Source organism: Mustela lutreola, chromosome 4, assembly GCF_030435805.1.
Source record: "Mustela lutreola isolate mMusLut2 chromosome 4, mMusLut2.pri, whole genome shotgun sequence".
NCBI lineage: Eukaryota > Metazoa > Chordata > Mammalia > Carnivora > Mustelidae > Mustela > Mustela lutreola.
The window spans coordinates 129,045,260-129,071,246 of NC_081293.1; the positions used below are offsets into that span (position 1 = coordinate 129,045,260).

The following is a 25,987-nucleotide window of genomic DNA, read 5'->3' on the forward strand; positions in this document are numbered from 1 at the left end:
ATAAAAATCATGTCCGTATAGTTCTTAAATTTCTTCTGATGTGACAATGTGAATGAGTGTTTACAAGTATTATTTCACTTTTATTTGTTCTGTTTTCTGTTCTCCACTCCCACCTCCCATTCAGGGCCCCTATGGCTTTTTTTTTGTATTTCTTTTTCCTTCATTGCACAGGTATTTATTGAGTATCTCCCATCTGTCAGGCACTGTGCAAGGCAAAGCATGTACAGTGTTGAAAACAGGACCTGCTGCCCTTACGGACCTCACATTCAATAGCAGAAACTGCAGGGGATTAGAATAGTCTGGTCTTGCTTTACAGCGAAGAAGTAAGAGTGAGGAGAGCATTCGGAATTTGAACATCTGTACTGATCATTCTGATCATGTTTCATTTTGGGTATGTTTTACGTTTATAACTTTAGTATCGTTTTTCTCTTAACTTATATTATTTCCTAAATATATAGAAGTAGTAATGTGAGGACAATTTCATCAGGTGAATTTCTGAAGTTCTGACACCATAATCTTATTTTCTGCTGTGGCAAAGGATAGTAGATACGTGCTGAGAAATAAGAGGAATTACATCTTATTTGTTAGTAATGGCCAGGTCACTACAACTAAAGAAAGCATTGTGTTATGTAACTCACTAAATGTTTCATGGTTTATATTTTCTAGTTAATGAAAGTTGATAGTTGAGGGCGCCTGGGTGGCTCAGTGGGTTAAGCCACTGCCTTCAGCTCGGGTCATGATCTCAGGGCCCTGGGATCGAGTACCGCATCGGGCTCTCTGCTCGGCGGGGAGCCTGCTTCCCTCTCTCTCTCTCTGCCTGCCTCTCCGTCTACTTGTGATTTCTCTCTGTCAAATAAATAAATAAAATCTTTTAAAAAAAATTAAAAAGAAAGTTGATAGTTGATTTTTATTCTAAACAGAAGGAGAAAATCTGGATCCCTTTTTATTTTACAAAAAATACATTTTAAGAACTTAAAGATTTATTTTGAAATCAATATTAACATCTCAGATGTCATTTATTTTGTCCTTAAGCAAGATTTTTTTTCACTTTTACCTTTCAAAATATATATACTTTTTGAAAGACTTAATTTTTATATTACTGAATAGCCAAGGTATCAGTGTGCTGCATATACTAAATTTTTACCAAGTCCCAGTAGTTCTTGCAGAGCTTGTGTCAGATTGATTTACCATCATCGCTTCTCGGCCTTTTGGCTAAGATCAAGTGCAGATTGATTTACCATCATGAATTACAAGCCAGATCTGTCAAGTATTAAGTGTATTATACTGTGAAGCTGGATTCGTGCTTTGAAGATTTCACCTATGAATAAAAATTTTCCCAAAATATATTGTTATTTTTGCAATATATATCCATATTATTCATATCATTGCAAAATGAACTTTATAGAAAATTAATGTTTTTGTTTAGATTTTATTTATTTATTTTAGCGCGAGTGAGCATGGGTGGGGAGAGGGGTAGAAGGAGAGGGAGAAAGAAGGACAAGCAGACTCTGCACTGAGGGCAAAGCCCTGTATGGGGCTCTGTCTCATAACCCTGAGATCATGGCTTGATCCAAAATCAAGAGTCAGCCACTTAACCCTTCTGAGCCACTCCGGATCCCCTAATGTTTTCTTTTAAGAGGTAAACATGTATTATCTAATTGGGGGGAATCTTCATAATGGGAAAAATCAGGTCAAAGGTATTTATTTTAGGTTTTATCTAGTTAGTTTTCTTGTAAAGGTGTATGTCTTAGCTCATTGTTTGCTTTGGGAGGATGGAGTACAGATATTCTTTTGAGAAAGTTAATGAAAGCAAAAGATTTCTTTTCTTGCCAACATGTGCATAAACACATGGAGTATTTTTTCTAAGTAGTTTCATAGGGTTTGCAGAGCTCAGATAAAAAAAAAAAAATAGTTAACAAAGGTAAGCTCCCTCTAGAAATTTGTAATATCATTAAGTTACATTAAAAATAATGTTTCTGGTGCCTGACTGGCTCAGTCAATAGAACATGCGACTCTTGATCTAAGGGTCGTGGGTCAAAGCCCCACATTAGATACAGAGCTTACTTTAAATAAATAAATAGATAATAAGTGACAGCTATTTTTGCTAAAAATGCTTATGCGTAATAAATTTTTTTAAGTGTTTAAAAGCAGCAGCATAAGTTAGCTTATAAACTATAGCTAAAAAATGAAAGTTAGTAGTGGTGTAAATTGTAAACCTTACATAGAAGACATCTTATTTCAAAAACATGGAAACATTTTGTTTGAAGACCAAGTTGTGAGTTGAATTTGAAATATATTTTTAAACCTTTGAGTATCTCAAATTTCTTTTTTTTTTTTTAAGATTTTATTTATTATTTATTTGACAGAGAGAGATCACAAGTAGGCAGAGAGGCAGGCAGAGAGAGAGGAGGAAGCAGACTCCCTGCTGAGCAGAGAGCCCGACGCGGGACTCGATCCCAGGACCCTGAGATCATGACCTGAGCCAAAGGCAGCGGCTTAACCCACTGAGCCACCCAGGCGCCCGAGTATCTCAAATTTAATTTAAATCTGTCTCCCTTACAGATAGACAAGTGAAACAAATTGAGAAATGAGTACGTGGTCTGTGCTAGTAATCGTAATATCTAACACAGTAATATTTTCATATGCTGGGCAATGTATTGGGTTGTTCACAAATATCTCTTTTCAACACACACTATATTGTGCTCACTTCAGCAGCACATATACAAAAACTGGAATGATACAGAGATTAGCATGGCCCGTGCACAAGGATGACATGCAAATTCGTGAAGCGTTCCATATTTTTGGTGCTGTGAATTGTGTTAAGACTGATAAATCACAGACCTGTACCCCTGATACAAATAATACTTATGTATTAATAAAAAAAGATAAAAAAGAATTCAGCAAAAATGAAAAAAAAAACTACAAACTATATTGCCTGTGATCATTTACTATTAGGTGAATGGATGTTTGGGGTTTTTTGTTTTTTTTATTTGAGAGAACAAGAAGGAGTGGAGAGGAGAGGGGCAGAGGGAGATGGAGAAGCTGGCTCCCAGCTGAGCTCGATCCTGGGATCGTGACCTGAGCCAAAGGCAGGCTCAACTGACTGAGCCACCCAGGCGCCCCTGTTTTGAGTGTTTTTAACTTTTGGGGGAGTGTACTATATTTTGTAATTTTAAAAATGTCTTTGCCTTACAAGAGTTTATTCCTTGGGAATTAAGCCATTTAGATGAACTTAGTTAACAAATGTTGGCAGACAACATGCAGTAATATTTCCTGCAGAGTTAAATAAGAACGAAAATTTATTTCTTTTCTTAAACAGCTATGTCAGAGAAGCATTTTGTTTGGGGTTTTTTGTTTGTTTTGGTTTTTGGTTTTGGGGTTTTTTGTGACTAGAGTTTGGCAGGGAGAAGGAAAATATCAGAGAAGTCTCTTAACATTAAGTGGGTGTCATAAGCCAGTTGAAGGAAAAGCAAAATCAAGTAGGTGATAGGAATAAGAAAAGGAAAGAGAAAAGAAAGAAAAGCAAGTATGTTGGAGAGTTGTAGTATTTCTCTGTGGATAATTCAGGAGTGATGTGGGTTATTGCCTCAGCTGGCTGTCAGATGTGTGAAGAAGCCAAGGGCAGTTTCAGCTACCATTTCTGACCATAACCGATCATTACTTTTAGGCGATTCTAATTTTTGTACTTTTACTGTTTCTTATTTTATGACTGTTGCTTAATTAATAGTTGTTGGGTACTTGGAAGACTTCAGGGGAAGCAATCAGTCACCTTTGTGTATATTATTAATGTCTTTATAATAGAAATTAAGTTTCATTGGGTTGCCCCAGATACTAAGCTATGCGAAGCCTAGCTATTATTTGAATCCTGTCCTCTGAAATACTTAGAATTTGAATTATACTTAAAAATACTTAATTGAATTATACTTAAAAATACTTAAAAAAATACTTAGAATTTGAAGAACAGCAAATGTAGTTTATAATATAAGTAATTTTGGAGCAATATATGCCAAAGTTGGAGCTTTTTCTATTTGTTTTTTTTTTTAAATAAGATTTTATTTTTATTTATTTGACAGAGAGAGACCACAAGTAGGCAGAGAGGCAGGCAGAGAGAGAGAGGAGGAAGCAGGCTCCCTGCCGAGCAGAGAGCCCGATGCGGGACTCGATCCCAGGACCCTGAGATCATGACCTGAGCCGAAGGCAGCGGCTTAACCCACTGAGTCACCCAGGCGCCCCTATTTGTTTTTTAAACTTAAGTGATTGAAGTTGAAAGGAAAGGACAAAACTTCCTTTGTTCATGGCACTTTAAAAAAAAATTTTTTTTTTGAATTTATTTATTTGAGAGGGAGAGAGACACAGCAGGGGGAGTTTGAGAGGGAGAAACAGGCTTTCTGCCGAGCAGAGAGCCCAATGCGGGGCTCAATTCCAGGACCCTCGGACCATGACCTGAGCCGAAGGCAGATGCTTAATGACTGAGTCACCCAGGCACCCCAGTGGCACATATTTTAACATATTTTTCTGAAGCTGCCAATATCTTCTGACCAGTGCTTTCATTTTCTTATTTGTTATCAAACATTATTACTGGTATTATTCCAGTATGAGAGGCTCTAAGAAGACCATGGTGTAATTTTCTTAAGAAAAAGGATATGAATTTCTTTTATTTTTTTATTTATTTTTCAGAGAGAGAGCCAGAGAGAGACCACAAGCAGGGGGGAGCGGCAGGCAGAGGGAGAAGCAGGCTCCTCGCTGAGCAAGGAGTCTGATTCAGGGCTTGATCCCAGGACTCTGGGATCGTGATCTGAACCAAAGGCAGTCACCCAACCAACTGAGCCACCCAGGCACCCCAAGAAAAAGAATATGATAATAAATCTAAAATATGCCTTCAGTTTTATTTGTATATGGTTTGCTGCAAATTGAGGGAGATTGGAAAACTTTAAATCAAGAGCAGGCATTGAATAGAAGCTTCCGGATTTCAGTGGATTTGCCACGTGATTGTGTGACAATAAGTAAAAGCCTCTGGTCAACAAAATCCTAAGGGGGAGAAATAAGAGTACTATAAAATACTTGAGGCTCAGTTTCAAAAACAAATCTTAATATGAACTGGTGCTACCTTGAGGTCAAGAGAAGTTATAAGAGCAACATAATGTGCACACATGGCCTTTCTTATAAAAATAGAAATCAGAAAAACTCAGCTGCTTTAAAGAATCACTAATGTCATAATTCCAAATTTGTAACACATTCATCAAAAGTTTAACATACAGGTTTATCTGTAAAAACTAGGTTAAAAATAGTGGTGGTCGAAGGAGAGGGTAATAAGCATGGTACATGACAAAGATTTACAACACCTGAATGCAATTATAGGCAAAAGCCTTCAGTTATCCTGCTTTAAGCCAGTTCTTTTGTACACTTTCCTTCCCTTCTTCCCCTTATTCACTAGTCACTTTATTAAAGAATATTGGAAACGTGTGGTCACCCTTCCTCTTATATAGTAGACAACAAAGTCCCAACCATTTTTAAAGTGACAGCTCAGGGCTTGATTATCCAGAACCTTCTTCCCTTATTTCCTGTATTAGTTTGCTAAGGCTACCTTTAAAAAGTACCACAAACTGAACAACAGAAATATATTGTGTCACAATTCTGGAAACTAGAAGTAGGAGATGAAGATGCTGACAGAGGTGGTCCTTTCTGAGGGCTGTTGAGAGAGATTCTCTTCCATGTTACCTGCCTAGCTTCTAGTGGTTTGCAGCGTTCCTTGCCTTGTAGAAGCAGCATCCCAGTTTCTGCCTTCTTCTTCACATGGTATTCTGTGTCTGTATGTGTGTGTCTCCAAGTTTTTCCTTTTCATAAGGAAATGCCCTGTTGGATTAAGTCTCACTAATGACCTCTTTTTAACCTGATTAGTTTTATAAAAACCCTGTCTCCAAATAAGGTTACATCCTGAGGTATATTGAAAGAGTTAGGATTCCAGCATTGGAATTTTTGAGGAACACATTCTTCCTGTAACATTTACTTATTTTTCTCTCTATACTTTCCAATTAATAGATAGTTAATATTTTTTATTTGGTAGCTTCCTCCAAAAAATAGTAAATGGGGAGGGTTTTTTTTTAAGATGTATTTATTTATTTCAGAAAGAGAGTGCACATGGGGGGTGGCCAGAGGGCGAGGGAGAGAGAGAATCCCAAGCAGACTCCCTGCTGTGCATGGAGCCTGATTTAAAGCTCGATCTCAATACCCCGAGATCATGACCTGAGCCAACATCTAAGAATTGGACACTCAACCGACTGAGCCACCCAGGCACCCCCAGAAGTTTTTAAAATCTGTATCTGTTGAGTTTCAGTTAGGGAATTGGAAATACTGTGGTGAGATATGACTAACACACAAAAAGGGAATATTATGTTAGTTTCCATTTGGAGTTGATGTGTATAATTTACAGAAGATAAAATTATTCAGACAAGGGGGAAGGTAGGTAGGATTTGGGCAGAGAGGGCAGTAGGAAGACATTCCAACTTCAGTAATAGCTTCAATAAGCATTTAGAGTAAGAAATCCAAAGTAAGGAGACTGCCCTGAATCTGAAGAGTTCTGAATGGTGACAGCAACCTTATGAGAATATCCTTCACTTACTACTTCTTGATTTCGAGCACCTTATTTAATCTCTCTGTGTCTCAATTTCTTTGTCATTAATATGGATTTATTGTGATTAAATTAGATGTTTCATAGAAAACATCCTTGGAATGTAATAAATATTGAGTGTTCTCTATTATTTTTAAATTGACATTAATATTTATGTAAGGAAATGGTTGCACATATCTTACTGTAAAGAGTTAGGGCTTCATTTTTTTTTTTAAGATTTTATTTGAGAGAGCATGAGCATGTGTGTGAGTGGTGGGGGTGGGGAGAGGGAGGCAGAGGAAAAGGGAAAGAATCTCAAGCAGACTGCACGCTGAGGCTCCATGTGGGGCTGGATCCTATGACCCTGAGATCATGACCTGAGTTAAAACCAAGAGTCCCAACAATTAACTGAGCCACCCATTTGCCCCAAGGTGAGGGCTTTAAATAGGACTGCAACTATTCTTTGTAGTGAATAAGGGGCAAATGGATATTTCAAAGAAAGAATCAGTGGGATTCTTCAGGGGAAGAGTGGATTTGAGTAAAAGGTATAAAGAAGATACCAAAAAAAGATAAGAGGGGAAACCACTGACAAAATAAGGAATGATGGAAGACAAAAGCAATACAACTATTTTGTATTTGGAGAATGTTAAGGTAATAATAGTTAATCATATGGGGTAATTAGAAATCGTACTGAAATTTTGGAAAGTCTTAGGCAGATGTGGATTTGGGGAGATTAAAAAAACAGGTTGCCCTCTAAGAAGTTTTCATTGATAGGGTCCCAGGACAGAGCCTTTTGATAACTGGGGAGTAAGAATGAGAAAATGAAAGCAACAGGCAGACAGGGAACAAATCAGGTAAACTAGAAGAGAAGTAGAAATGTTGGTGTTTCCAAAAATGAGAAAGCAGAGTTTAGGAAAAAAAGAGGCAATCAGAATTGTGCAATGCGGACCTGGAGGAAGTAGAAGAGAATGAAAACCAAAAAGAGACCCTTGGATTCAAATAGGAAGAAGTGATTAGTGACTATGGCAAGTAAAATAATGGTCCCGTAAAGATGTCCTAAATCTCATCTCGAGACTCTGTGAATACATTCTGTTACATGGCAAGGGAGTATTACAGCTGCTCATCAGATGACCATAAAACAGAGAAATTACCTGGGGTGGTCTGAGTGGGTCTGATGTTATCAGAAGTGCTCTTGAAAGAGAGATGCAGAAGAATATTAGAGTGATGTGATTTAGATGTTGAAAGATTGGAGCAGCTATTGTTGAGTTTGGGAATGGAAGGAGGCCACAAGCCAAGGAATGCAGGTGTCTGCAGTTGAAGCTGGAGAAGACAAGGAAACAGTCTCCCCTGAAGCCCGCAGAAAAAATACAGCCCTATCAGCACCTTTAGTTAAGCCCAGTAAGGTCTGTGTCAGGTTTCTGGCCACCAGAACTGTAAAATAAATAATAAATTTGTGGTTATTTTAAGGCACTGAACTTTGTGATAATTTGGTACAGCAGCAATAGGAAACTAATACAGTAAATAAATATTTGTAGAATTTTGATGGTGGTGTAAGGCAGTGAATTTGTTTTAAGATTTGATTTACTCTTTAATGAGTTTTCTCTGTTGAGAAAAAATGGAAAGCCAGGATTGTTAATTGCTGATCTAAAGTCTTACTTAAGGTACTTCTGAGAATGATATTCCAAAAATCTAGTTTCACTATGGTACACAAGTATTTTGTTCTATCTTTGCTATACCAAAGGCCAGGCTAACCATAGATGTGAACTTATCAGTAAGTTTAGAAATAGCCCATCCCTTCCTTTTGGTGCTGTTATTTTTTTTTTTAAATCCTTATAATCAACTACATATACATCCCAGCCAAAGTCTGCTAACCAGGTTAATTCATTGTGATTGGGAACCAAATTATAAAATGATTTTGTACACAGTTATTGGATTTAATTCAGTTTTATAGATGAAAGAATTGAAATTCAGAGCAAAGAAGTGAGATGTGCTGTGTCATATTGCCATCATCCATCTGGCTGGCCTGAGCTCAGAGATCCTTTTACCCCCAATCTTTCTTTCTCATAATTACATTTCTAGGTCTAGCTTTGGGATTGGATTGCTTCAGAACTTAGATAACTCTATCCATCTTCTGAAGCAGTATGGAAGATGAGAAGGTGTTTTCCATCACTAATAAAAAGTTCCTCGAGCAACACAAAAAGAAAAATGGTAAAAACGTCAGACACTGTTGTAAATTTCTCCATAGTAGTAACTCACTTAATACTTTTTTTTTTTTTTTTTCAACTACAGGTAAGACCCTGAGCCAGAAAAAGGCTACTGAACTTGCCCAAGTTAAGTACAGGGGAAGAGTGGATAAGGAGGGATATAACCCTCTACTTTTGTTTAAAATGTGATGTTTTTTATCAAACTTTTATCTTGAAAAATTTTTAAAGATACAGTGAGTTGAAACAGTAAATGAACACACCCATACGCTTCCTCTCAAGAATTCAAGAATTAACTTCCTCTAATTCAAGAATTATCAACATTTGCCACATTTACTTTATCTCTGTGTGTGGCCATTTGAAATTAGTATGCATCGTGACACTTCCACATCCGTTATATATGTAAAATGCATCAGTCCTATACAAGAGTTCTGAAATCTTTAATTCCAATATTCCTAACAAAGTACTTCATATTTAGGAGAAGCTACAAAGAAAGAGACAGGATAGTTGAAATTGTGCACAAGAGTAGTTATTTTAAATATCTAATAGCTAGTTATGTGCTCAGCACTTTGCCTGTATAAAGTTCCTTAATTTTCAAGACAATTCTATGATGGAGGTAGTCTTATTATCCTCATTACAGATAACCTCAGAAAGGTAACTTGCCCAAGGCCACCCAACTAATATGTAGCAAAACCCCATATTAAAGTAGGCAGTTAAATATGTTCTTAAATATTTAAAACTAAGGATGTTGAAGTGTCATGATGCCTATCACCTAGTGATCACAACGTAAGTGGAGATAAGATAAATGTGGCAAATGTGGATAGTTGTTGAATCCAGAAAGTGAGCATATGGGTGTTCATTGTACTATTCAAGTTCTCTGTATCTTTGAACATTTTCAAAATGAATTCTAGAGTTTGCGCTTTTCTACTTTGCGCCTTGGTAAATGCTTTGCGGAAAAAAGTATTTAAGCACTTTTGTTAACAAACCTTACGGGGAGATCACATTTAGTAGGAAATATTTACTTGGGTATCCAACTCCAAACCATTTTTAGTTTTATTTCGTTTAACTTTTTTTTTTTTTTTTTTTTTTTTAAACACCTGTAACCCAAATCTGGACGGAGCTAACGCTGTAACCGGAGTAAGGAGGCGCGAGGTGCGGGAGAACCGCAGGAGGCGATCGCAGGATGTTGCCTGCAGCCGCGGCCCAGTGAATTCTGGGAATTGTAGTCTCCCAGTTATCCAGGGCATTCCTGAGTAGAGCCTCGGGAAAACCTGACTACGCTCCCAGAAGCCTCCGGGGCGGCTCGCTAGGAACGCACTTCCTGGGAAGCTGAGAGGGAGACGCTCTAAGAAGCTCCTCACTGTGGGAGAGTGAAGTGTCTTGGATGTGAGGAACAGGTAGGTGTGGTCAAGAATCTGATTTGGAGGTCTTTTGCATAAGTCGTTGAGGATTTTGTGTAAAATAGCTAAATCGAAGGGAATCAGGGACACCGAAAACTGCTGACCACCTCAGTGGACGTGAAAATTGAATGAAGAGATAATTGATAAGGCTTTAAAAAATTGTGTACACAGGAGTATGGAAATGTCGAGATGTCTTGCAGGAGCAGCCGAGGGTTTGGGCTTGGCCGGCGGAGTGTGCGGTGTGGAGCTGCAGGTTGCTATTTTTGAATCACCAGCTGGTTGTGTAATGATGACCTGCTCGCGGTTCAAACCCACTCAGTGTTGCAGGGGTGGGCTTGTTCCGAGAGCGGTAACAGTCACTGTTGCGGTCTCTTTCGATTGGCTCTGACCAGGAGAGCTCCCCCCGCTGTTTCCCCCTCTCTTTCGGCTAGCTCTGGTGCTCCTAAGGACAGGGCTCGAAGGAAAGGAAAGGCGAGGAAGGGGAGTGCGGGTTGCGCTGGAAGCTTGGTTTGCTTTATTCTGAAGCCCAAGCTGTGTGTAATCGGTCTTGGAAGGCGCCGGTTACCACGTTAGAGGAAGGCCAGACTTGGTAACCCCACTTAGAACGAAAGCTCAGGGATCCTAGTGTGAGTTTTTAATTGTAAAACAATGTTCCCTTAATTGGGGGTGACCAGTTATGCATGATACCAACTTAAGAAACATACATTTAGAAAAGAAAAAAAAAATCATAATTTGAAATCTCTTCTGGGGAGACTGTTGAGGACGACATTCTGCATAATAATGGGGCCAGTGATAAATGCCTTAATCCAGGAAGTTCTCTGGCGTTTATAAGTTTGCATCCTCATCCTACCTATTGAGATAAATAGTACTTGAAAAGGAAGTGGTTGATGGTTAAAATAGATCTGTGGAAACATATTTAAATGGCACATTGAGCCATTGGTGGAACTGTAAACTCAAAAAAGCATTCTAGTTGCAAATTTTAGGACGCACAGTACAGATCAACTTAGCCTAGTTTTGTTATCCGTATCCTTCTAAAAAGTACAAAAGAAACAATGAATTTGTTTTACTTCCAAGACAACTAACTGCACAGGGTTTCCCTGGGCCTCCTTATTCGTCCTGGATAGAATCTAAAAAACCCATTATGTGTGTGTGTGTGTGTGTGTGTGTGTGTGTGTTTATGCGTGTATGTATACACACACACGTATTTATTAAAGAAGTACTGTATTTATTTATTTAAGTACTGTATTTATTTTTCCTATTTCTTTAGGCCCAGCCATCTCTTCTGTCTATTCAGATGTGCATATATTTCTTCTAAGTTGATTAAAGTTGATTTAGACCTGTCAAGTACCTCAAAGAGTAAGTACATCCTTTGATTTTACTCCTTTTCCTTTTTCCACTGTATTATCAGATGTCATGTTTTTCTGTTGTTCAAGAAAATGAAGTTTTATGATAGACCTCCTTTGTGAGAGCAGTGATTGATAACCTGTAGTTTTTAAGAAAACTCAATTACAGGTAAAAGGGACTGCTCATCTTACCATCAAGAAGTAATGTAGTTGCTGTTACACATGTCTTCTCATATAACTATTCTGGATTATCCCTGAAAAAATTACACAGTGGTGGGTCTGTGAATTCCTAAAGCTGTTAGGTATTATTCCTGCCTCAGACTTCTTTGAATGCTATTCAAAACCACAGGACAGGTATCTTTTTAAAAACATTTTTATTTGAAAATGACATATTTGATAACCTTTAACTGTGTATCAAATTTTATCCATCTACTTCTAAAAATCACCATGAAACAGATAGATGACAAATGTGAAGTGCTTGTTTTGAAACAGAGTGCTTATTTGATTTGGTCAGTAACTACGCCATAGAGAGTGCTCTGTTATTAGTGTTACATGACTGTAATCATCTGTGATTGATTGCTGAGGTCCAGAAGAAAAGCACATTCCTAGCTAAAGAAAATAAATAAGCCTACTAATAATCATTATAAACTTAAATTTCTGACCATATTCTGTTTTACAAAGGGCTTTACTATTCATGATCTTACACACACCTTGGGGAACATTTTACAGATGAGATATTTGAGGTTCAGAGGACATAGATGCCTTGCCCAGTGTGTAAATGGTAGGTTGTGACTGGCATTTGGGTCTTTGATTGCCTGGGCTATAATATCAAGTTGCCACTCACAACAAGCCCAGATATCTGTATATCTGACCCAGCTTAAGGCTCTTGCCTAGTTTGTGTTCAAGAGTGCTACTTAGATTTATTAGTGTATTCTTAACCTGGCACATTTTCTACAGTTCCAAAAAGAGATTTTCGTATGGCAAAAAGATGTTTATCTTTTTTCTCCATTGCTGTATTAAAAAGAAAATACAAATACAAATATAATAAATTGTTTTGCTCTATAAATAGTATTGTTTGGATAAACAGAAATTAATTTGATCTATTAACCTGTTAATAAAAAGAGGGAGTATATCCAGTAGTAACAAACCTATTGAGTTGAAAGCATGAGAATCAGCACAGGTATAATTGATTGACTCCTTGCCACTGTGAAAGTTAACTAGTGTTGCCAAACTTAGTTACGTATTTTCTCAGAAGAATAGTGTTTATGTAAATACTTGGGAATGGTCTCATTTTTAGGGGACTGTTTTAGGGGAAGAAAATGAACTTTGTTTTAAATAATGGGAGAGACTGGCTAATAACGAATGGAAAGTGGAGGGCATGGTCTAGAAGCAACTTGGAGGCTGCCAAACACAGGATATGAATGAATGAATGAATGAATGAATGAATAAGAAAGAAAGAAAAGAAAGAAACTGATAACAGAGCAGATTTGTAACTTTCTCTCTGGATCCTGACCATACCCATTTGGACCTTACATTTGTTTGTTTGTTCAGGTATCTAACAAATCAAGTGCCTTCTGTGTATCAGTGTGGGACACAGTGAATAAAAGAGAAGGCTCTCTGTCATCCTGGAATTCAGTCTAGTGAGAAAGATAAATACTAAACAAGGAATTATAGACATAATCACTGTTCCCAAAGAGAAGGTAAAAAGGTGAATTCAGAGTGTATAACCAGGGCTGGGGGAAGGTTAAGAATAAGGGAGGAGAGAACAGGTTTAGGGCCAGCCTCCCTGAAAATTAGAAAAATAAATACCTTTTAGGTAAGCAAAGAGTAGAATGGAATTAAAGTTCCAGAAGGAAAAATAGCATGAAGTAAAGTCCTTAGCCAAATATAAAACTACAAAATTTTGAAAAGTTAGAAAAAAAGCAATATGGCTACTTAGTCTGTAACATGTTAGATGGGAGAGTGACACATAAGGAGATTGAGAATTTGAATTTGATAGGAACTGATGGTGGGATTTGAATCTTTGGGAGCCATGGAAAAGTTTTGAAATTTAGAAACTGTATTCCGAGGGAAATAGGAAGGCACTGAAAGTAAGAGATGTAGTGAGGGGCACCTGGCTGGCTCAGCTGGTGAAGCATGCAACTCTTGATCTCCAGATTATGGGCTTGAGCCCCACAATGGCTCTAGAAATTACTTAAGAAAATTTAAAAAAAAGAAAGAAAGGAAGAAAGAAATATAATGAAATAATCAGATTTGCATCTGAAACAATTATTTTTGGTTAAAAATTAATTGGTGTGGGACAAGAGTAGAGATCTTTCACCCTCTTAATATGAACAAATACTAATCTGAGAATCAGCATTATTTTCAGTTTTAAATCACTAACTATATTCAATCTCCCTATGAAATGATTTCTCATCCCTCTAGTGAGATACGTGACTTACCAGATCATGCAGATGTGGAGTTAAGAACAGGTCATAAGGAAAGTAGCCAGAGAAGGTTATAAAGAGCAAGGACAGGGCGCCTGGGTGGCTCAGTGGGTTAAGCCGCTGCCTTCAGCTCAGGTCATGATCTCAGAGTCCTGGGATCGAGTCCCGCATCGGGCTCTCTGCTCAGCAGAGAGCCTGCTTCCCTCTCTCTCTGCCTGCCTCTCCATCTACTTGTGATTTCTCTCTGTCAAATAAATAAATAAAAAAAAAAATGTTTAAAAAAAAAAAAAAAAAGAGCAAGGACATTAATTCCAGCACTGAGATTGAAATTAGCTAAAGAATTGAGGTTAATAGTATTTCCCTTCTGAAGAAATGTCCTGGTATCCTTGTTGGCTGTGTAAATTAGAACTTTCAGTCAGTCTCTGGGATCTGAGCTAATGATGCTTCAGTAACCCTTGATTCTGAAGTAAATATTGACCTATCTCTGCTCTTTAGTGTCATTTGATAGTCTATAATCTAAGAATTACAGGAATTTATTTATAATAATAAAGTCATTCATTCTGATCTTGTTTATCATCCCCTTTTCATTGTAGGAATTAGTGGTACAAGGCAGCTTGATTGGAGAAGTCTCAATTTTATTGATACTCCCAAGTTTTTACCTCTATCTCTGAAAGCAAGAGGGAATTTATGATTGGGATAGAACTGTGAATACATTGTCTAAAGGAGTTCTGAAGCTTTGAGAGAAAGAGAGGGAACCTTTTTCTTATGTCTTCACAGCTTTAATCAAATCATCATTCTCTTTCATTGCTTAGTCTTTCTCTAACTCTGGATGATACATTTTTTATAAACAGGTACTTTATTGGTTCACTCTGCTTGATATTTAACAATTACCCATTAACATATAGTAATTATTTAGTTGATTCACTCTCAGCATAATTGACTCCTCATAGAACAGCATATTCTTTCCCTCACTTTGATTGTTAACACATTGGAGCAGGTTCCAGATCTTAGTATCCTCAGTTGTTCCAGGGCCTAACAGTATTTTGCCTGTGCTGGATACTCAGTAAATACCTGAGTTGAATGAATTGATTGATTGAATGAATTACTACTTGTTAATAGCTACTTCTTTGTCCAGTTCTGCATTATCAGTAGCCTACCTTTGTGAGTTACTGTGGTCTTGGAACAGTGCCAGTATTCATTTATTCAAATATTCCTAGAATGACTTACATGCTAGGCACTGTACAGGTTGCTAACAGCATATGGGGGGAGACAGGTAAGTGAGCAAAAACTAGTAAGAAGCCACATTTTGGAGGTTGACATCATTAGTAGCCTTTTCCAGCATAAACATTCTCAAACCTGAACCACAGTATCCATACTGAAACAAGGTGGTTGGTTGCTAAAATTAAGCAAGATAGTTTTTCTCCCTATTTTGCATGAAAAATATAAATTACGACTACAATTCCTTTGATTTGATTTTATCTGTAAACAATATATTTGTAAGTAATTGCTACTCCTGGTAATATTGACAGAAGACAACATGATAAACAAGTAGCAAATTAATATTAATGGAAAAACCTAAAACTATGCCTAACTTGAGGACTTTGAAATATGGTTCACTTGTACTTAAACTGATTTTATATTGTACAGTTATATATGTATGCATATACCTATATGTTTTCTGCTAGTAAAATTATTCCTAGTTTACATGACCAGATTAAATATGCAAATATGTTGTTTTCTAAAGAAAAAAAAATGTACCTTCCCATTCAGACACATTTTGATCAAATCCTAACCCAGTTTAGCATTTTGATCTTCTTTCTGGTCCCTGAACTCCTGGAAATGCTATTCCACCATCACAGCAGATAATATTTGACTTTGCAGATAGTCATAGGTACTCTGAACACATACTGTATTCAGGAACAATAATATTCTCAACCTTTTTCCTTCATCATCTAACTAAAAAAAGTAAATGTACTACTTTATTGGTCTGTTGTGTTGCCTCATTGGGGGTGTGATAGAACGCAGAGAAAACACACTTGAGTGGTGTTTGGAGAGTGCATTTCAAACTCTTAAATTAAAGCCAAACTAGATACTGGTCTTTATACTTTGTCACATGCAGAAAAAGAACACAGCCTTTTAATTTGGAATGAAAGAAGAGCCTGGCTACTTTTTTCTTTTTCTTGCAATAGTGTTAATAGAGATAGGTTGTCATTACTTCAGGAATTTGTGCTTTCATCTTATATGAGCAGTAATGGTATAATAACCAATAACCACAAGTGTAATAACTTGAAAAGCATGCAAGTCATCTTGAATCAGCCAGGAAATAGTTGAACAGAATCATTTCAGGTATCTTTGTTCTCTTCTTTTCATTTGACTAACTCACTGGAGAGTTCATTTACATTTTGTAATTATCTAGTATGCTAGTATATAGGAATGAGATGTTGGTTTTTCTTACTTAACATTTATTCAGCAATATTCTTTAAACTGCTCCAATGTGCCAGGCACTGAGCTGGTCACTGAGTGCTAAAAAGTAGTTAACATTTGAATTGCTCTTACAGTGTGCCAAACATGTTTTAAGCAGTGAACAGTGTATATTAACTCACTGAATACTTAACTCTGTAAGCCAGGGACTGTTATTTTTCTCATTTTACAGATGAGGAAAAGGAATCACAGAGTTCTATAGCTGACCCAAGGTCACTTGGCTAGTGAGGAAGTGGGGATTGGAACCTAGTCAGGGTCCTCCCTCAGCCAGTCTCCTGTCCTGTGTGATCCTTCTTTTCTTACATATTTGTCTTTTCTGAGCCACCTTCACCTCAGCTTCATGCTTGTTTCATTTTACATTCACATGAGCATTGGAGGCTGAATTTGTGGTGTTTGTTGTTGATGGTTGATGAGTGCTCTGACTCTATGTATTTGAGTGGCTGACACAGGAAAGTATTTGGTAGATGTGTGTTGAATGAGTGATTATTGACAATTGAGAGGCTCATATGTGATGTTAAGAGGATTTGAAAGTATTTTGATTGTTCCTCTGATTTGCTGGGAAATAAAATACTCATGCACAATGACCTCAGATCTTTGGTTGTTCCCTGACGCAGCCACTGGCAACCAATAGGTGAGTGCTCCTGTGCTCTGCTGTCACATGCACATGTGTTTATATACCTTCATATTGTACACAGGAAACAGGGACAGACTTTCCCTCTTTGCATTGACGTCATTAGTTGTGCTGCCAATCAGCACCACCCTTCCTGCTATGCTCTCCTATTGTCCCCTCATGATGTGTCCTCTTGTGTGTCACCCCCCAGTCTGACTGACAGTACTGCACAAGCCTGCCTGCCATGGGCTGTCGGGATGTCCATGCAGCCACAGTCCTCTCCTTCCTGTGTGGAATCGCCTCGGTAGCAGGCCTCTTTGCGGGGACTCTGCTTCCCAACTGGAGGAAATTACGACTGATCACATTCAACAGAAACGAGAAGAATCTGACTGTGTACACTGGCCTGTGGGTGAAGTGTGCCCGATATGATGGGAGCAGTGACTGCCTGATGTATGATACTACTTGGTACTCATCAGTTGACCAGCTGGACTTGCGGGTCCTCCAGTTTGCCCTGCCTCTCAGCATCCTGATTGCGATGGGTGCCCTGCTGCTCTGCCTGATTGGAATGTGCAACACGGCCTTCAGGTCCTCAGTGCCCAACATCAAACTGGCCAAGTGCCTGGTCAATAGTGCAGGCTGCCACCTGGTGGCCGGGCTGCTGTTTTTCCTGGCAGGTACTGTGAGCCTCTCCCCTTCCATCTGGGTCATCTTTTATAACATTCATCTGAACAAGAAGTTTGAGCCAGTCTTTACATTTGACTACGCAGTGTATGTCACTATGGCTAGTGCTGGGGGCCTGTATATGACTTCCCTTCTGCTGTTTATTTGGTACTGTGCATGCAAATCTTTGCCTTCTCCGTTCTGGCAGCCACTGTACTCCCATCCTCCCAGTATGCATACCTACTCACAGCCCTATTCAGCACGCTCCCGCCTCTCTGCCATCGAAATTGACATTCCAGTAGTTTCACACACCACCTAATGTGGAAATAGTTAGTTCTCAGAGAACACTTGTAGCCTCACATTTCCCTTGTACAAGGACCCACATACGTTTTCCTTTGTTTCTGACCAGTCAATGAAGCCAAATTTGTATATCCTGGTAGAATGAAGTGCTGCTAGTTTTATGAAAAGTACATTATTTTAAATGTGAATCATTTTATCTTGCTTCTTATGATAGAAAGATTTTTAACCTCTATATTGATATCTAATCAGTTATTCAAGTGGAAAGGACCCGTGTCTCATTTGAGATAATTTAGAGCAACATGGTAAAATAAAATATGAAGACTAAGAGAGGCTATTATACGTGATCTTTATGAGTATTTTAGAAAGTGTATTGTCCTTTTTATATAATACCTTAAACTGGGAAAAAAGGGCAATTTCAAATATAAGAAATTTCTTTCAGGTAAGTGTAATATTTTAACAGTAGTCAGTCTACCAGCTTAAGGCTGTAACTTTTCTTACTTCTCTCTCGGGGTTAATTATATAAAACAGAGTTTCATATTTTGAAGATACTTTCTTTTGTGCATTCCTTATCTTCTACCTCATGGCAGTGTTTTAAAAAAATGCATTTTAAGTGATGTCAGAGAGAATAAGCATAACATTTTAAATATCTACTAGTATGGATAACATTTAACAAAATTTCAAAAGTTAATGATTCTATAAATTGTATTATTAGAGTTAAAATGGGCCATGTGATGAATCGGTGCTTCCCCTCTGTGGCAGAAAAGCCTTTTTTTTTTTCCAGATAGCATCCATCAAGTAGTACTCATGGCCTTGTATAATCTCTTAGTGACAAAGAAAGAGGCCCAAGTGGTTTGTTCTCTTTTAGACAGTGGTAGGGGACAAGCATCTATTCTTCACTGAAAACATCAGAGATTCATTCTGGTGGACTGCCTTTTGAATGATGAGTGAAGTAAGTTATGGCTTCACCTTGACCACATTCACTCTTGATTCAGTTCCTGCCTTCGTCACTGGTTATTTCCTTGAGCATATATCTTTGCTCCACAATTTAGTGGGTGCTATAGAGGATACATGAAAAGTATGAAATCCGGTTCCATCCACTAAGAAATTTTAATATAACAAAGAAGATCAAACTGTTACCTAACAGTTAGGAAACAGTCTCACTTTATTGGCAGGTGGTCTTAATTTCTCAGTCATTGATCAAGGAATAGATTTCAACTATGACTTTCTGACAGGCTTATTGTACAATATCAGCAATATTCTGGAACTTAGAAATTCAATTCATTGGATCCTTTAGAGCACCTACATTAGCCTAGACACTATAATAACACTATATCACATTCATGGGAATGGGCAAAAGTGGTAAAGAAATTAAATTGTTCCCTTTTACCTCTGAAAGTATGATGATGTATTGAAGAGGAAGGAGTATTTAAAATCTCTTCTAATGGGGTAACTTTTAGATGCACCAGTGTTAACACTAAAATGAATTCTTAGAAATTCAGGGATATTGGGTCTTTACCCTTATGAAAATTTGAGCTGCTGACTTAATTGGTATACTTTGCTACACATTAGCATTATGTTCATAAAGTTTTTTTATATTAACCATTACAAATTCCACAAACCACTAGTTGCATGGTAAACAGATTATTATGCCTCTTTGCAAATCTGGATATGATTCTGGTACTTCTGTGGATATAAGTACTACTTTTCTTTTTTTTTCCTAATTACAACACTAGTTTATGTATATAGCAAATAATTCCGTTGTATAATTTCTAAATGCCATTAGTATAAAGCATGCAAAACTATGGTTTTTTTTAGTTCTAGCTTCTGATTACCTTCAGTTCCATTCCTTTTTACTCTTCTCAGACATAGCTGAATCTTGATCACTCCAAAACAATGTCAGGTTTAATTTTAAGATTAATATTAGTTTCCTCCTTTGCTATTTAATATCAGCCCTCTCTCTCACTAAATTTGTCCAGAAGTGTCAAGAGTTCTACCATCTTCCTGTTCTTAGTATCAACATTGTTAAAGAAAAGTAGACTCAGCCATTAATACACTAGACAGGTTTTAGTCCATGAGATCATAAATATAAATGTGAAGCTTTTTCTATAAGCATCTTTTGCAGTCTTTCATAATCTGTAGTCTAAATTAGTATTTACTATGGTTATACAAGGCAAAAGAAACAGATGTTTCCCTTATTGTCTTTAATATTTCAGATTTGCCCTCAGTAGCTATTTTTCAAAGCCATCAAAGGAAAGCAAGTATTTAGTCCTTTTTAGTAATTTTTGAGCACTCATCAGGCTATCATTGTGATGGGGGATATGTTTTTTGTTGTAGTTGCTGCAAGCTATTAATGTTAAGGGCCTTTTATGAAAGCCAGCTTGAAACAAACCTCAAATGTGGTATCATGCACCCGATTTGGTTTATCCAGCCATGGGAGAAAAAACAACAACAAAAAAAAACAACAAAAAAAACCCTCTGAGTTTCCTTTACTTGTAATTATACACTATAATAGATAATGTTTGTTGTAAACTGCAATGTAAAACCTCAGTGAAATTGCACTGTATTTCTTGGTGTTTATTAAAAGATGTATTTTTACAAGTTTTTGTTTCTATCCTTTTCCTCAATGCTTTAAGGTAAAATATTTTGAGGGGCATGTGGGTGACTTAGTTGGTTCAGTGACTTTAGATTTTGGCTCAGGTCATGATTTCAGGGTCATGAGGTTAGGCCTGCGCTGAGCATGGAGCCTACTTAAGATTCTCTCCCCTTCCCCCCACCCCTCCTCACACGTGCACTCTCTCAAAGTAAATAAATCAATAAATAAACTATTTTGAGAAATGTTTCTCAAATGTGTGTAAATTGAAGAAGATATAACCCCATTTAAAGCCTTATAGAATAGAATTGGAAAGGAATTAGAAAACATGGATCTATTATTCCAGAAGCATCAAGACTCTTTATCCATTTCTAAGAGTCGTCCCCAGGAATTCACTGGACTGTTTCAACATTCCACCAAAAAAAACCACTGAGTGAAGTTAGTGTGCCAGATTTGCCTCTTGCCTCATCAGTGGAATTTTCTAATGGTCTGTGTTCTTGAAAATTGAGAGTTCTTAAATGGTTAGGTAGGAGGACCTTTCCTTACTCTTCAGAACTTGAGGTTTCCAGGAGAAGTGGTCCTGATAGGTAAGTCACCTTAAAATTTTTGAAGCCTGGAATGAGCTTTTAGTTTTTTGGATTGCAGCCTTCTGGGCTAGTTCTCGCGTGTACTCCTCACTGAGCCCTGCTCTATGGTAGCACCTTCGATGGAAGAGCCATTCACTGCACTAGAAATCTGAAGCTGCTTCAGGTTGAGCAAACCCAGCTGAATACACTAACACCACAATTCTGAGTCTGCTTCTCAGTTGGACCAGTTCATTGAGGGTGACTATGTGCTAGAGAATCCTTTCATGCTAATCAGATTCACCAGAGACTAATTTACCAACCAGAAATGATAAATACAGATTACTTACAACCACTATCCAAGACCTGCTTTTAAAAATAGATAGCATAAAACAGACTCCTTTAAATCAGAAAAAACTCCATAAATCAGAAAAAACTGATTCCAGTCCTGGGATAGGGAAAGTACAAGACAAACCCAGCATATCTTGTTCTTCTGGAAAGTAAGGAAACATTCAAAGAATGATGGGGAGTTACCAAATTACATAGGAGCCAGCTTGATGTTCCCACTGTCCAAATCTGACAATCTGAGCATCAGTAGAAACAGTAATGGGTTATAAGCTATTGAATAGAGCAAAACTCTGTGTGACTATACTGATAGAAATGGAAAGAAACAAAAGCTGTTTGTTACAGTAAAATAACAAATAAATATAGGGAAAAATGGAATTAGGAAAACATCAATAGAACTAAAAGTGGTTGGTGAAAATTTAATGAAAAATGGGATAAATATCCTGTAAATACTTAGTCTCAAAATTCTGCTCCACAAATGACTTGTTAATTTCAAAGGGAAGAATAGTAACTTTATAGTGGGTAAACTTGCCAGACACAGCCTTAACCAACTGATCAAATTTAATCACCAGTAGTAAGACCAACACCATGTATCTCCTGATAGGATGCAGTAAGGCTGCACCATTGCTTTTGTGGTGTTTCCATTAAAAAAAAAAAAAAATACATGGTTTGAGGGGCTCCTGGGTGACTCAGTCCATTAAGTGTCTGACATTGGCTCAGGTCATGAGCTTAGGGTCCTGGGATCTAGCTCCAGGTCAGGCTCCGTACTCAGCAGAGAATCTGTCCCTCTTCTACCTCTGTCCCAAATAAGTATGGGATGCATTCTCTCTCTCCCAAATAAGTAAAATCTTTAAAAAAAAAAAAAAAAAGCTTTAGATTAATCTTGAGGAAAGATGTGCAGCTTGACAGTTCCATTTTTGCTTTTTGCTTTCTTCTCTTGCTCTCACTCTTCAGTTTTATAAAAAACAGAAACTTACAGTCTTAAGCTGTCTCCAAAATATTGTATACAGTAACTGTTTCAGGAGGGATTTTGAAGAGCTTGTGTTAGGTCTTCTGAAAAACTAAAAAGGGAAGATTCCTTGCAGAAGACATGTAAATCAAAGTCACAGCACCACAGAACTCAGGTCTTAATTAACCGTCCGATTTCCATCGATTAGGAAAATATCTTCAGTCCTAAAACATGCTGACCTGTTAGCTTAAGGGCTCTCTCCTCTTACTCTCCCTCCCCCACATTGAAGGAATCTTTCTAGGAGAAGGTCATTCCCCCTGTCCCTGCTGGATGTCTCCCCACCCTATAGTTCAGGAAGGTTCTAAATCTGAAGGGCTATGGAATTTGGGTAGAAAAAGCACAACTGTAGCCTGCCTAGTGTTCATACACAAATCTGCTGTTCATGGGGAATTTGGTTGGTTTGTTATATTTTGTTTGGAAATATGCCAAGTTTCAGACTGTTCTATAAAACAAATTCTTAAGCAAATACTGAGGAAGAACACAAGATGGTGAATGTAAAAAAGAGAAAATTTTCCTTTGAAAAACCCAATGTGACTGGGTACTGTTAGCAGGAATCTGGTAATTGGAATTTTGAGTTGTCCGTGTTCATTAAAATCCTCTTTAGAAAGAATATATATTCATGTCTCCAGAGTTTTACTTTATGGAAAAAGGTAACAGCTGCTGCTCATTAGAGAAAAGGCATTATTAATACTTCATGTTATACCTAGTGGCCTCCCTCCAAGATTCACTCTAAGCAGTTTGAAAGGCTACTTATAGTAAATAAATCAAATAATTCACTTAAATTTAAAAATAATTTTTGCCTCTACCCCCATTTCTTGCCTTCACTCTCAGAGCTTAATCCTATGATCTGGAAGGCCCAGGGGGGAATTTTAGCAACAGAGGGCTGCTGCAGGTAGTGGGAACCCCCAGCAGCCCCCTCTAGGGTAAGCAGGTCCCTAGGAAGCCTGCCTTCCCCGCTGTTGGCCATGTGGACAAGGGCTTTGGCTTAACTGGTCCCTCATTTCTAGAGCTGCTAACCTGCTCCTCTCTACTGTTTTAAGAAAATGGTCCCAGTGGATGCTGGAGCCAGGTCATCCCGGCCAGTTGTGCACATCTCTTCCCAGCTTTCTGTCCCATGACAGCGTGTTGGTGCCTTGACATTGGCCATGTTGGTATGTATGTATGTATACCACAGAAATTAGCAAATGCTACAGATCAGGAATTTTTTTTTTCCTTTCTTTCAGTTCATTGAATTTTAGTCTAGTTGATGAGAAACTTTGTAATGACAGTGAGGGCTGAGAGCTGTAAAACTTCACCTGTGATTAAAGGACTCTGAAACAGACTCTTAACAGGTCTGTCTCCAGTATGGCTCTGTCTTCCTTTGCACCACCAATCCATTCTGTACACAGGTAACACTGAACCTAATAACATGAAAATATGACCTAGCCTTTCCCCTACTTAAAATAATTCAGCAGCCACCCTTCAGAACAGAATCTAAGCTCTTGCCTTAAGTCTGAATGGAAAGTCTCATACAGTAATACAGGGTACACCAAAGACTATAGAGCCAACCCAAGTGAACTCCCTGGCATAACACAATAACACAGCAGTCATCTAGAAGGGGATTTTATCCCCATTCCCATAGCTGAACAGACCTTTAGTGATTATTGACACTAGCAATATCTCCCAAGTCTAATGTGTAACAAAGAATACAAATTCAATAATAAAAAGTGGGAAATAGCCTTTTTCAGTGACTAGATTGGTCACATGCTTTCTTCAAGGAACTTACATTTTGTATGTGATAGAAAGAGTAGCATGATGATAGCTAGCCTTTAAGATGGCCCCTAATGATCCTTGTCTCCCAGTATTCATACCTTTTTGTGGTCCCATGCCACTGAGCAGGGCTGACCAGTGTTTCTAATAATATTTTGCAGAAATGATAGTGTGTGATTTCTGGGGTTAAAGTCATAAAAGATATTGTAGCTTCTGGCTGTCCCCCTTGAATCACTTTCTCTAGTGAAAGACAGATGCTGTGTTAGGAAGATGTGGACAACCATATGGTTCATATAGGAGGATACCAATAGCCAGTACCAACTTGACAGCCACGTAAGAGAGCTGTGTTGAAAGCAGATTGCCTTAACCCCAGCCAAGCCTTCAGATGACTGCATTCCTGGCTAACATCTTGATTGCAACCTGATTGAGAGACCCCAAGTCAGAATCACCCAGCTAAGCTGCCCCCAACCTCCTGACCCACACAAACTGAAATAATACTTATTGTTGTTTTAAGATGTTAAGTTTTGGGCCTGTTATACAGCGATAGATGACTAATAAAAAAAGCATAGAGCAAATACAGAGGACCAGTTTTTGAGAGTATTTGTTTTTATGCAATGAAAGACATCATGAACTTTCCTTGCTCCATATTAGAAAAAAATCTCTGTCATGACCCCAGATTCCCTTGAAAAGTGCTGAATATTGCCCAAGTGTGGCAAAACAGTCTAATCTGAAGTGTGTATATTGGGAGTGGGAGGTGAGAAAGATCTGAGCTCAGACTGGGAGCAGAGTTCTTCTAATTTTGGTTAGGTTGGGAGTGGCTACATTTGTTACCATAGAAATAAACTGAAGAATAAACATACATAGAGTTTGGAATAGAAGTTAAATACATTTACAGTCAAATTAATCTGATGCATGTAGTGGTTATGTTTTATGATTATCAGGAATAAATAAGCCATACTTACGAAAAATACATAACTGGTTTTTATCTAACCATCCAATTACATCCAACCCTACAGGAAGAAAATAAAAGGGATAGTTGCCCATGTAGAAGAGGAAATAGCTGATTCTAAGACTCATCAGGCAGTTGAGTTGACAAGTAATACCTCCACCTAGTAAAAACAAATAGCAAGACAAAAAGCCTGGGCAGGAGTCCTGCAAGAAGGGTTGGGAGAGGGAAACTGAATTGTAATGACTTTTCATTACAGTGAATTTAATCTGATTGCTCTCTTAACACTGGCCCTGAAAAGGGCAATCAGCCTAAGGACACTGAGCTCCTTGGTTGGGGGAAATTAAAGACAATCAAAGGAGTAAATGTGACCTGAGTGGACCCATGGCTCAGCAATGCAAAAGCATCAAAAGCGAACTTTCCTACTCTTTTTAGGTTGCTTCTCTCCCCACCGAGCTTGTCAGGCAGAAAAATCATAAATGCTAGAGTGGATTGGGGGAAACTGGCAAACTTTCCCCCAATAGAACCATAATGCCTGTGGACTTCAGAGAGTTTTGACAGAGAACACAGCAGGAATTAACGGTGTTGCAACTCCCTTATCTGTAGTTCAGCTCAAGTCAAGTCAAATTTCTTTGTCCTTAGAAATGATACTGCAAGAGAATGATAAAAATTCGGTTTGTTCAGAGAACAAAAGTATATGAGTGTTAAGGAAGTAAAGGAATCAGACTTTTAAGATTCTCCAAAAGAGAATAATGGC

At 37.9% G+C, this 25,987-nt stretch overlaps 2 protein-coding genes and 1 non-coding gene across 3 annotated transcripts in view; all 3 read left to right on the top strand.

Annotated features, from left to right (window-relative positions):
* The first annotated feature begins 2,699 nt into the window (after nucleotides 1–2,699).
* On the top strand, nucleotides 2,700–2,803 carry LOC131830921 (U6 spliceosomal RNA). The gene has a single exon (XR_009353454.1). It is a non-coding gene; the product is annotated as a U6 spliceosomal RNA (small nuclear RNA).
* Nucleotides 2,804–10,155: 7,352 nt separating this feature from the next.
* On the top strand, nucleotides 10,156–20,626 carry CLDN12 (claudin 12). The gene is made up of 3 exons (XM_059171075.1): nucleotides 10,156–10,205; nucleotides 11,476–11,564; nucleotides 17,280–20,626. Exon 3 carries the CDS (start codon nucleotides 17,313–17,315, stop codon nucleotides 18,045–18,047), a length of 735 nt encoding a protein of 244 aa, XP_059027058.1. The 5' UTR covers nucleotides 10,156–10,205; nucleotides 11,476–11,564; nucleotides 17,280–17,312; the 3' UTR covers nucleotides 18,048–20,626.
* The window catches only part of CDK14 (cyclin dependent kinase 14), a 732,611-nt gene continuing 716,809 nt past the window's right edge, over nucleotides 10,186–25,987 (top strand). Inside the window, exons 1-2 of the mRNA XM_059171073.1 lie at nucleotides 10,186–10,205; nucleotides 11,476–11,564. The gene's annotated coding sequence lies outside the window, so the exon portion shown is untranslated. The remainder of the gene's footprint in view (nucleotides 10,206–11,475; nucleotides 11,565–25,987) is intronic.